The sequence below is a fragment of the Haematobia irritans genome, chromosome 2 (assembly GCF_050003625.1).
Source record: "Haematobia irritans isolate KBUSLIRL chromosome 2, ASM5000362v1, whole genome shotgun sequence".
Classification (NCBI taxonomy): Eukaryota; Metazoa; Arthropoda; class Insecta; order Diptera; family Muscidae; genus Haematobia; species Haematobia irritans.
In genome coordinates this window covers 104,496,711-104,510,263 of record NC_134398.1, presented here as the reverse complement: position 1 = coordinate 104,510,263, position 13,553 = coordinate 104,496,711, and the positions used below count along the sequence as shown (strand labels likewise).

The window sequence follows — 13,553 nt, the reverse complement described above, 5'->3', positions numbered from 1 at the left end:
TTTACTGGCATATTACTTTCGGTTTTGGCAAACAAACTTAAGCTCTGCGATAACAATCGTTGCTTCTTTTGTAGTGCCTTTCAATACTGGGAATTTGGATATCGCCATGGACATGGTATAGGTATATTTCGCATCCGAATTGGGGATTGTTATAGTGTCACTAAAGAGTCTATGGTAGTGATAGGGATAAAGTCGAACTTTGAAATGTTGGGAGAGAGTATAGACTTGAGTTATAATTTGTAAAAATGCATTTCGCAGAAAAACGTGAATTTGAAATAAAATAAGACATTTGCGTTAATTTTTTACATTTACTGCTCAAGTGATAGCTGATGATTCGAAAGACAACAGTAATTTCGGCCGGCCCGAATCTTAAATACCCAACACTATGAATCACATATAACATTTCCCTTTGAAACTCTTCGTCGTAGCGGATTACTTGATAATATATAGAAATGATTAAATAACGCCTTGATTTAAAATCTTTACGTACACTGATGTGGCAGCTGCTGGCCGATGAGCTGTGCCCATCAGGTCAATCCGGTAGAGAGAACCCGCCGCGATGGGATGGGTGTCATTTCTAAGTGTTTCAAAGCTTCTCTAAGTTGTTCTACGTTATGTGAAACTCGGTTCTTAAAGGCGGTGCCCATAAGATTGAGACGCCGCAGTGGAATCGGTAGCTTGCCCGTACACGCAAAAAAATAATTCTTTCCTCCCAAACGAAATTTTAGACAAACAAAGTTCGTTTCTCATTTGCTTTTCGCTGTAAGGAAGTGTATTTGGAAGAAAAGTATATACTTTTTGTGATAAACGTTTATTCTTTTCCAGGATGTAAAAACAATTTCATAAAGACAAACTCAAGAAAAAAAACATTGTTTTCTTGCTTATTAATTGCATTGTCCCTCACATCTTTCTCACATCCACGAGGTTTTTTAGTTCTTAACACCTTTTCCTGTAATACCAACAATGTAGAAGAAATTATACGATTTTATAAATATAAAAAATTTTTTTTACCTTTCGCCTGGACGGAGAATCGAACCGCGGACCATGCACTTTGTAAGCCAACACACTAACCACTGAGCTATGTACCTGTTGCGGTCATCAATAGATAAATATCCATATAAGTTATATTTATATAGCATAGCTTGCGGCGCCCACGAACCGAATAAACAATGTTTATTTAACAGAAACAAACATTTAGTTTGGTACCGTGGAGCAGTGGTTGCTACGTCCGACTTGCATGCCAAGGGTCGTGGGTTCGATCCTTGCTTCGACCAAAGTTTTTTTTTTTTTTTTTTTTACATATATTCCAGATATGTTCGGAAGATTCTGAAAAAATGTTCAACATTACATTGTAGTATATTAAATTTTGAACTGTAAAACGTGTCTTCTTAAAGACCTAAAGTCAGAAAAGAACAGTGTTTGATATAAACGAAATGGACTGTGTTGTTGTTTCAAAAATAACTTTTTTTATTGAAAAACTAAAAATTTTGTAACAAACGAATTTTTTTGGTGATAAAAGTTTAAAGTTTTCGAAGCAATTCAAAAAACTCTAATAAAAAAAATGTTTTCGGTACACGTTTTCCAAACGTTTTTTTTCTTTGCGTGTATTGCATACATAGGGTCGTGGGTTTAACCCCAGTGTCGACCAAACACCAAAAAGTCTTTTCAGTGGATTATCCCCTCTCATTAATGCTGGTGACTTATCTGAGTGTTTCAAAACTTCTCTAAGTGGTTTCGTCGAACGCCGTTTGGACTCGGCTATAAAAAGTAGGTCCCTTCTCATTGAGCTAAACATATAATCGGGCAGCACTCAATGATAAGAGAGTAGTTCATCAATGTGATATCATAATGGACTGAATAGTCAAAGTGAGCTTGAAATATCGGGCTGCCACTATACCTAACCTAACCTAAGATTGAGACAAACATGGATATGGGCAGCACTCAATGATAAGAGAGAAGTTCACCATTATGGTATCACAATAGACTGAAAAGTCTGGGCCAGCTTGAAATAACGGGCAGCTACTATACTTAACATAATATAATAAACACAAACGTTTGAAAAAAAATTCAATAATTTTTCAAACATTTTTTCAAAGGATTATGGTAATATTCAAGTTGAGAAATTGTTGAGATAATCGCGGACATTACCCTCAACAGTAAAATTCAACACATCAGTAATATTTTCTCAACTGTAATCCTCAAATTGAAATGCATCGCTAATCAATAAGTTCTCAAACAGTTTTCGATGTGAGACAAATTAAAAATTAACGTATATGCCTATATTTTCTAACCACCATTTGTATTGAAGTCAATCCCAGTTCTAACTGAAAGTCAATATCAAATTTCAAGGGATTTTGTATAATTTATTCATTTCTTTTCGACAAAAAATATAATATTAAAAATAAGCGAAAGCTGTCATACAATGTAATACCAATCAAAACATAATTATCTTACTAAACGTATTAATAAATAATAAATAAAACTATATCTTAAACATTACTTTTAAACACTTTTACATGCATAATTCGATTTCCTCCATAATTTTGGCGTCACATAACTGTTAACTAATTAATTAATTATTAATAAATATGTTAATAATAGTTTTCCAACAATAGGAATTCACAAAATAACAAATTAAACTGACAGGTTGTGAATTGATGTAATGCACATTTTCATCCAGAAGTTCTTGATATGGAATTGTTGCACTTTGTTTTAATTGCACTATGAAAGTTTTCTGGAAAATTTTCTTTGTTGTTTCCTTTGTCATTTTTTATCGGTCTGCATCTTCCAAGAATATAGCATCCAAAGATTTTCTACAAAACAATTGAGTTTAGTGATTTGCATTAAGTTTTCATTTCATTTTTTTATTTTGACTTACCAATTATACACGCAAAAAAATAATTCTTTCCTCCCAAACGAAATTTTAGACAAACAAAGTTCGTTTCTCATTTGCTTTTCGCTGTAAGGAAGTGTATTTGGAAGAAAAGTATATACTTTTTGCGATAAACGTTTATTCTTTTCCAGGATGTAAGAACAATTTCATAAAGACTAGATCAAAAAAAAAAAAAACATTATTTTCTTGCTACTTGCATTGTCCCTCACATCTTTCTCACATCCACGAGGATTTTTAGTTCTTAACACCTTTTCCTGTAATACCAACAATGTAGAAGAAATTATACGATTTTATAAATATAAAAAATTTTTTTTACCTTTCGCCTGGACGGAGAATCGAACCGCGGACCATGCACTTTGTACGCCAACACACTAACCACTGAGCTATGTACCTGTTGCGGTCATCAATAGATAAATATCCATATAAGTTATATTTATATAGCATAGCTTGCGGCGCCCACGAACCGAATAAACAATGTTTATTTAACAGAAACAAACATTTAGTTTGGTACCGTGGAGCAGTGGTTGCTACGTCCGACTTGCATGCCAAGGGTCGTGGGTTCGATCCTTGCTTCGACCAAAGTTTTTTTTTTTTTTTTTTACATATATTCCAGATATGTTCGGAAGATTCTGAAAAAATGTTCAACATTACATTGTAGTATATTAAATTTTGAACTGTAAAACGTGTCTTCTTAAAGACCTAAAGTCAGAAAAGAACAGTGTTTGATATAAACGAAATGGACTGTGTTGTTGTTTCAAAAATAACTTTTTTTATTGAAAAACTAAAAATTTTGTAACAAACGAATTTTTTTGGTGATAAAAGTTTAAAGTTTTCGAAGCAATTCAAAAAACTCTAATAAAAAAAATGTTTTCGGTACACGTTTTCCAAACGTTTTTTTTCTTTGCGTGTATTGCATACATAGGGTCGTGGGTTTAACCCCAGTGTCGACCAAACACCAAAAAGTCTTTTCAGTGGATTATCCCCTCTCATTAATGCTGGTGACTTATCTGAGTGTTTCAAAACTTCTCTAAGTGGTTTCGTCGAACGCCGTTTGGACTCGGCTATAAAAAGTAGGTCCCTTCTCATTGAGCTAAACATATAATCGGGCAGCACTCAATGATAAGAGAGTAGTTCATCAATGTGATATCATAATGGACTGAATAGTCAAAGTGAGCTTGAAATATCGGGCTGCCACTATACCTAACCTAACCTAAGATTGAGACAAACATGGATATGGGCAGCACTCAATGATAAGAGAGAAGTTCACCATTATGGTATCACAATAGACTGAAAAGTCTGGGCCAGCTTGAAATAACGGGCAGCTACTATACTTAACATAATATAATAAACACAAACGTTTGAAAAAAAATTCAATAATTTTTCAAACATTTTTTCAAAGGATTATGGTAATATTCAAGTTGAGAAATTGTTGAGATAATCGCGGACATTACCCTCAACAGTAAAATTCAACACATCAGTAATATTTTCTCAACTGTAATCCTCAAATTGAAATGCATCGCTAATCAATAAGTTCTCAAACAGTTTTCGATGTGAGACAAATTAAAAATTAACGTATATGCCTATATTTTCTAACCACCATTTGTATTGAAGTCAATCCCAGTTCTAACTGAAAGTCAATATCAAATTTCAAGGGATTTTGTATAATTTATTCATTTCTTTTCGACAAAAAATATAATATTAAAAATAAGCGAAAGCTGTCATACAATGTAATACCAATCAAAACATAATTATCTTACTAAACGTATTAATAAATAATAAATAAAACTATATCTTAAACATTACTTTTAAACACTTTTACATGCATAATTCGATTTCCTCCATAATTTTGGCGTCACATAACTGTTAACTAATTAATTAATTATTAATAAATATGTTAATAATAGTTTTCCAACAATAGGAATTCACAAAATAACAAATTAAACTGACAGGTTGTGAATTGATGTAATGCACATTTTCATCCAGAAGTTCTTGATATGGAATTGTTGCACTTTGTTTTAATTGCACTATGAAAGTTTTCTGGAAAATTTTCTTTGTTGTTTCCTTTGTCATTTTTTATCGGTCTGCATCTTCCAAGAATATAGCATCCAAAGATTTTCTACAAAACAATTGAGTTTAGTGATTTGCATTAAGTTTTCATTTCATTTTTTTATTTTGACTTACCAATTATACACGCAAAAAAATAATTCTTTCCTCCCAAACGAAATTTTAGACAAACAAAGTTCGTTTCTCATTTGCTTTTCGCTGTAAGGAAGTGTATTTGGAAGAAAAGTATATACTTTTTGCGATAAACGTTTATTCTTTTCCAGGATGTAAGAACAATTTCATAAAGACTAGATCAAAAAAAAAAAAAAAACATTATTTTCTTGCTACTTGCATTGTCCCTCACATCTTTCTCACATCCACGAGGATTTTTAGTTCTTAACACCTTTTCCTGTAATACCAACAATGTGGAAGAAATTATACGATTTTATAAATTTTTAAATTTTTTTTTACCTTTCGCCTGGACGGAGAATCGAACCGCGGACCATGCACATTGTAAGCCAACACACTAACCACTGAGCTATGTACCTGTCATGGTCATCAATAGATAAATATCCATATAAGTTATATTTATATAGCATAGCTTGCGGCGCCCACGAACCGAATAAACAAAGTTTATTTAACAGAAACAAACATTTAGTTTGGCACCGTGGAGCAGTGGTAGCTACGTCCGACTCTCATGCCAAGGGTCGTGGGTTCGATCCCTGCTTCGGCCAAAGTTTTTTTCTTTTGTTTTTTTTTTTTACATATATTCCAGATATATTCGGAATATTCCGAAAAAATGTTCAACATTACATTGTAGTATATTAAATTTTGAACTGTAAAATGTGTCTTATTAAAGACCTAAAGTCAGAAAAGAACAGTGTTTGATATAAACGAAATGGACTGTGTTGTTATTTCAAAAATAACTTTTTTTTATTGAAAAAATAAAAATTTTGTAACAAACGAATTTTTTTGGTGATAAAAGTTTACAATTTTCGAAGCAATTCAAAAAACTCTAACAAAAGAAAAACGTTTTCGGTACACGTTTTCCAAACGTTTTTTTTTTTTCTTTGCGTGTAGTAATCTTTTTGGACGTACTTCGTGGCACAAAATGTATTGAAAATCACAAAATTCGATTTCCTCAAGAAAGTTGATGTCACAAAATTGTTATAAATTTTTTTTTTGCCAATAAAAGTCATTAATATTCGCGTAATTTAAATAATTACTATTAAGGAACGTGCTGGCCTGATAGTTAGAATAAATTTCCAGCAATATTGTTGATATGGAAAACATAAATACCAAGTTTAATTGGTTGCATTTTGTTTTATGAAAACTTTTTCTTTTTGATAAGCCACTATCATTTTTCATCGGTCAGCCTCTTAATGTTTCCAAGAATGTAGCATCCAAAGATTTTATTTTTCTGAAAAGAGATTCGAGCTTAGTGACTTCCTTAATGTTTTCATTTCCTGTTTTATTTTCAATTACCAATTATTACTAATTATGTTAGTTTGAGTAATTTCAATTAATTATGAAAAAATCTCCACATATTTTTATTCATTCTACCAACTTCGTTGCACAAAGAAGTATTGAAAACCATCCCAGCAAAAACTAGGTAACCACATCTCATTACAATTGGCATTACCAGGAGTACAGATGTCATTACACATTGCATTACATTGCGGTGAGTTATAATGACTAACTTGTAATGACAAAAATAAATACTACTCGATAATTTTCGAATTGGTATTCTCAAATGTTTATGCAGTTGGCTGTTAATGACTTAATAAAATAAAGGGTGATTTGTTAAGAGCTTGATAACTTTTTTTTTTTAAAAAACGCATAAAATTTGCAAAATCTCATCGGTTCTTTATTTGAAACGTTAGATTGGTCCATGACATTTACTTTTTGAAGATAATTTCATTTAAATGTTGACCGCGGCTGCGTCTTAGGTGGTCCATTCGGAAAGTCCAATTTTGAGCAACTTTTTCGAGCATTTCGGCCGGAATAGCCCGAATTTCTTCGGAAATGTTGTCTTCCAAAGCTGGAATAGTTGCTGGCTTATTTCTGTAGACTTTAGACTTGACGTAGCCCCACAAAAAATAGTCTAAAGGCGTCAAATCGCATGATCTTGGTGGCCAACTTACCGGTCCATTTCTTGAGATGAATTGTTCTCCGAAGTTTTCCCTCAAAATGGCCATAGAATCGCGAGCTGTGTGGCATGTAGCGCCATCTTGTTGAAACCACATGTCAACCAAGTTCAGTTCTTCCATTTTTGGCAACAAAAAGTTTGTTAGCATCGAACGATAGCGATCGCCATTCACCGTAACGTTGCGTCCAACAGCATCTTTGAAAAAATACGGTCCAATGATTCCACCAGCGTACAAACCACACCAAACAGTGCATTTTTCGGGATGCATGGGCAGTTCTTGAACGGCTTCTGGTTGCTCTTCACTCCAAATGCGGCAATTTTGCTTATTTACGTAGCCATTCAACCAGAAATGAGCCTCATCGCTGAACAAAATTTGTCGATAAAAAAGCGGATTTTCTGCCACTGATTTTGGTAATAAAATTCAATGATTTGCAAGCGTTGCTCGTTAGTAAGTCTATTCAGGATGAAATGTCAAAGCATACTGAGCATCTTTCTCTTTGACACCATGTCTGAAATCCCACGTGATCTGTCAAATACTAATGCATGAAAATCCTAACCTCAAAAGAATCACCCTTTAGAATAAATTTTGGTACCATTAGATATAATTATTCACATATTGAGTATCTACTTAAAAAAAAAACAAAAAAACAAAAAAGAATAGGTAATGTAACGGTAATTCTGAACATTTTTCCGTTAAGAATTTTTTATCACAAATATTTCATAATAATTGTGCTTTAAATTAATGTCGTTATCATATTATGTTTTAAATAAATACTTTCTTATACCTCATTCACATTACACTTCCAAAATGCACTTAAACTAGATTTCAAATGCCATTTGCCTTATAAAAAAGGGACTTAAAATCCACTTTTATTGGATTTCGAACCTAATGTGAATTGACTATTAGATATATTATAACGTAATTCACGAATCCAACTCCCTTAAACGACATGTGGGTGAAGATAAATTCGAATTTAAAATTGCGGCAGAGGCCTTAGCCGAGGCACAAACCAGCACCTTCAAAGCCATTTTAAATTCGCATTTAATTTTTTAAATTCGATTTTAATTTTACAAATTTATCTTTTTTTTTTGGAAATGCTAAGAGTTTTTAAATGGAATTTGATAGAATTCGTTAAAGACGGTCGTAAGTATCCTTAATTCGAACAAATTTCATCACAAAAATAACTTAGAAACCGGCAAAATTAAAATTGTGTTTAACAAAAAAGGGACCATTGTGCGAAAACCGTTCGGGATTCCAAAACGAAACTACCACCATTGGATAGGTCTTAGTGTGTACTATTCAAATTTGAATAGTACGCTTTTCCGCTTTCTGAAATACTTTTCTAATGAAATTATTTCGAATTTGAATAGTACGCACTAAGACCTATCCAATGGTGGTAGTTTCGTTTTGGAACCCCGGACGGTTTTTGCACAGTGTACCCGTTGATGTAAATTCAGTCGGAAAATATTTTTCAATCTTCCGCTTTCTGAAATACTTTTCTAATGAAATTATTTTGAATTTAAATAGTACGCACTAAGACTTATCCAATGGTGTTAGTTTCGTTTTGGAACCCAGAACGGTTTTCGCACAGTGGGCCCGTTGATTTAAATTCACTCGGAAAATATTTTTCAATTTTCCGCTTTCTGAAATACTTTTCTAATGAAATTATTTCGAATTTGAATAGTACGCACTAAGACCTAACATATCCAATGGTGGTAGTTTCGTTTTGTTAAACAAAAGTTTAATTTTGCCGGTTTCTAAGTTATTTTTGTGATGAAATTTGTTCGAATTAAGGATACGTACGACCGTCTTTAACGAATTCTATCAAATTCAATCTAAAAATTCTTAGCGTTTCCAAAAAAATTATACATTTGTAGATTTAAAAAATTGAATTCGAATTTAAAAAATTAAATTCGAATTTAAAATTGCTTGAAGGTACTGGTTTGTGTCTCGGCTAAGCCCTCTGCCGCAATTTTAGATTCGAATTTTGAAGGAAAAAAACATCCATTTTGGAACTTTTTCGAGTTTATTTCATCGAAATGTATTGACAACATCGCAAAATGTCACGAAATGATTACATATACATAGGCAACTAGTGACTCGATTTACACACACACACGCATACAAAATAAATAATTTGAAAAAGAAGAAGCAGGCGAAGTTATTTTACAAATATCTTTGGAATTATAAAAATAAAGTTTACAGTGCTGAATTTTATTTTTTGGAACATAGCAATTAATTCTTGTGATTCCATTCATTGCTACCTCGGTACTATACATGTTGGTTGAAGTGCTAATGCTTGTTTTGGAACATCAATTGCTGTGTCTCCTTTTGTTTAAATTATGTTTTGTGTTTATTATCCCGATGCCCAGTACTAATGAAACGATTGTAAAATATAATTCACCAAATAAAGCTTTTATTTTGTTAACATTTGTGTTTAAATTTCATGTTATATATGTACATTATTTATATTCTACCATATAGTAGGGAGCGGCTAGATATTGTTGCTAGTTTATTATGGAAATACAACTCCATGTTATACTTTGTTTTATCAATCATCAGATTACATTTTTAAATAATAATCAGATCCACTTTTGTGTTATAAATTCACAAAAATCAGTTTAATAAATAAATTATTTCTTAATTCACATTGCAAATGGCGCCATGTTATGAAAATACTGACTACGCGAGTTACGTCAGTTTTTCAACTCGAAAAAAAAACAAAGTACCACAAATGGAAAAAATTTCGCTAGTTTTTCGCATGTTTTGGTTTTGTATGGAGTTTCAACGCGAAAACCGAACAGAGTACCGGCCTTTATGTGTGAATATAATTTGCGTGTAATCTTATTTAGATGATTTAGTAGATTTTTGTTTATTTGTACAATATTCGTTTCTATTCAAGTAGTGCTCCTATTACAGCATTACTCGCCATATTTGGTCCATTGTAATCGGCGATAGAAACCAATATTTTCGAGATTTGGTTGCCTGAGACAATAAGTGGCTATTTTGCAAACTTTGGTGTATCTACGAATAATTATATGATCTAAAAGCACTACTTATTTCATGGCCGAAAGTATGCCTGGGGAGAAGTACTTTCCTCCTAGGACGTGCGCATGTAAATGTAATCCGGAGCGATGCCAATTAATAACCCAGCAAAAAAATTGGAAGTTCTTCCAAAGGCACAACTTTAAAAGCACTTCCAGAAGATGCACTCCCAATGATGTTCTTTATTTGAACTACTCAGGAAGTTCTTTTAATTTAATTTTTTATAACTTGGATTTTCCATACTTTTAATGGGTAATTTTAACTTTTTTTGTTTCAAATAGGTTGCAAACAGAATTCATAAAATGGTACAAATCAGTTAATTTTTTTCAAAAAAAATGCTAAATCCAGTCTGAAAAAATTGCGAATTTTTGAAAATATTTGAGGTCAAACGTTTTCTACAAGCGTTAGAATCCATTGAAAATTATAACAAATTATAAAAATTATTTATTTGACAAAATATCACAGAATTTTTTAATTTACATCCAAAGAATTGAATTCGGATCACACCTAAAGAAGTGATGCAATTGCAGTGCAACGGCTGTTGAAATTGAGGACTTCCGTCCTATGACAAGCCCATGTTAAAATCATCGCTTCTGCGTCAATTTTGCACCACATCCGGATCCAAAAAGAACATTTTCATTACTTCTTTGGCGACGTTCTTTTTGCTGGGAAGTGGTTATTAATTTTTAAATAGGCTTACATACAAGATTACCGGGTAATGAGAGTTTTTGCTGGGATGTGTTTTTTTCGTTGCATTTCAGGGTAGTGTTTAGTCAACATTTTCTCCAATTATTTTCAACACATTTTCAAAGATTTCGTCAACATTTCGGCGATTTGGAAGTAATTCGAAAACAATTTGAAAATGTATTGAAGATGACCTGTTTCAAGTTAAGTTGAATTTATGTTGAAAATGATATTTACCCTCAAACTGAAAATGTGTTGCATTTGAAAAACGCTCATCTTGTGTTTATTGGGAGGTGATTAGAAACACGAATCCTACGACTCTTTAATTGAAATTAATTTACGTGTATTACAATAAAATAATATAAAATTAACAATATACTTTCAGTCCGGCGGAGGATCTGACAAATCGCAACTACGACTGCAATCTCCACGATTAGAGGGAGCTTTAAGTGGAGCGTTACACGATGCTTGTATTCCTTTCCCCAGGACATCAGCTGCTACATTCAATGCTGTTGGAATATTGTGCAGTTTTACTCAAATCTTAAACACCAAACGATTAACGCTACGCAATCAGTATATTACACCTAGGACATTATCAGCTATTAATGGGGGAGGACTATTGGGCAACGTTATGGGTCCACAACCTGTTCTCTATACACACCGAGATTCAAATGCGTCGTTTTATCTACACGAACGCATGAACGCAAAACATTCAAAAAATCGCTCTACTCAAAAAGTTAACCATTCCACGGCAATTGTTAATATATACGAATGCAACAAATTGCTTTTTATTAATCGTGTTATGGCTAAAGAATACTCGTTGGATAAACGAGACATAGCCGCAACCTGTCGCAAAAATCGATCCTTATGTGAGAATCAAGAACGGTATGACCTTTTGCCCATTTGGACTATGATTGAATTGATTGCCACACCAAATGTACCTTTTAATGAAACAAAGATAAGCAAAATGTTCTTTAGCGAGGATCCCTTCAAAAAGGCCCTTCTGGATTCACTCATTATGCATTTCGCAACATCAGGTGACTTACAAACATCTGTAATTCTGGCTTGTTTATTTCATCCTCTTGGGAATAATCTACCAGGAATCTCCTGTATAGGTGGAAACATACATAACCATTGTAAACTACCAATACTTACACCAAACTCCTCTCCATATCACACCGTCTTGCCAATTGATACACACGCTTCCACTAAATCAGGTTCTAGTTCCATACACTTACGCAGCAATTCCTGGTCTGATTCACTAGATTGTATGGAAGGAAAATTGGCGAACAACGAACTATGTACTACTTCCCTAATACGTCGTTGCAGAATGCCACTTTTTGATCATCTTAAATGTTTATATGCGGAAATTTTGTATGGTTGGCACTTGTTAACTATGCGATCTTTAGTAAGTAGAGTTTTCAGTATATAATAGAGCAGATTTCTATATGTTTCCCAATGTAGATCTTAAAACACACAGTATTTACAAAAAATCCAGCTCGGGGAGTTGAATTTGTATGTGAATGCTCTGGTTGTAATAAAACGAAGCGGACATCTGCATGTGGACCTTGCCAGAGACCTGTTCTCTTCTGTGCTCTTTGTCGCATGCCTGTAAAGGGTGCCGCAAATGCGTGTCTAGCATGTGGCCATGGAGGTCATTTGATGCATATGAAGCGATGGTTTCAGGTAAGTCCACCGTGAATAAATAAAGAAAAAATTTAACGTTTGTCTTTCGACAGAAACATGACGTGTGCGCTACAGGTTGCGGTTGCCAATGCTTGCAACAAACTGCTATGGATATACGAGCGTTGCAGATATTTTTATGAAATTGTATTCTAACCAATCCTAATATAGAATACAATACTGTTTGTATACATACTGTTCACCATCTTTGATTTAAACAATAAAATTTATCAATTTAAGTTTCATAATAAGAAAAAACTTTTGCAGTTGCATTCAATGAATTAATATTAGTACAAGAGTTATGGAGCAACAGCATATTTTTGAGAGAGCTATGGAGACCTCCGCATACATTAAAGATTAATTTGAACTATAACCTTTGGGATTTTGTTACGTATTAATGTGATATAGTGAACGCTTGTTGCAAACACACATATCACAGATTTTTCTGGTGGTTCTACTAACAAACTTCTGTGGGTGTAGCTGACCAAACAAACATATAAAAAATACAAAAAATGCCCTCAATTTCCATCTAGGTTAGTTATAGTGGCAGACTGATATTTTAAGCTCATTTAGACTATTCAGTCCATTGTGATACCACGAGTGGTGAACATCTCACATATCAATGAGTGCTGTTCGATTCTTTGTCGCCACTTCCTCTAAGCGTGGCATAATTTTCACAAGAGAATTCGAAACCTTTTCACATTGCTGCCTGTATTTTACAAATGTACAAATTCCTTCTGGTTTCCATAGAAAAAGAAAGGATAAAAGTGGTGTCATACGCAGATGATGTTGCTCTAGCATTCAGGGGAAAATTCCCATCCACAATTACACATATATATCGCTTTCGTCAGTTGTCACACTTAAGAGGTGTTCTGAACTACACTTTACACCGTCACAGACCTGTAAAATGTACACGAACATTTTTCTATGTGAGCTAAGTGCACAGCTATACTACGCATAGTTAGTAATAAAAAAGTAATAAATTTTGAAACTTTAATGTGTTTTTTATATATATTTTGCACATGCACGAAATACAATTTTATAAATCTAAAATT

At 33.2% G+C, this 13,553-nt stretch overlaps 1 protein-coding gene across 1 annotated transcript in view; it reads left to right on the top strand.

The window, feature by feature from the left end:
* The window catches only part of Wdr59 (WD repeat domain 59), a 216,957-nt gene extending 204,189 nt beyond the window's left edge, over positions 1-12,768 (top strand). The window contains exons 7-9 of the mRNA XM_075295795.1: positions 11,201-12,223; positions 12,280-12,501; positions 12,555-12,768. Of these exons, the coding sequence (XP_075151910.1) occupies positions 11,201-12,223; positions 12,280-12,501; positions 12,555-12,641 (1,332 nt within the window). The 3' untranslated portion in view covers positions 12,642-12,768. The remainder of the gene's footprint in view (positions 1-11,200; positions 12,224-12,279; positions 12,502-12,554) is intronic.
* The last annotated feature ends 785 nt before the right edge of the window (positions 12,769-13,553 follow it).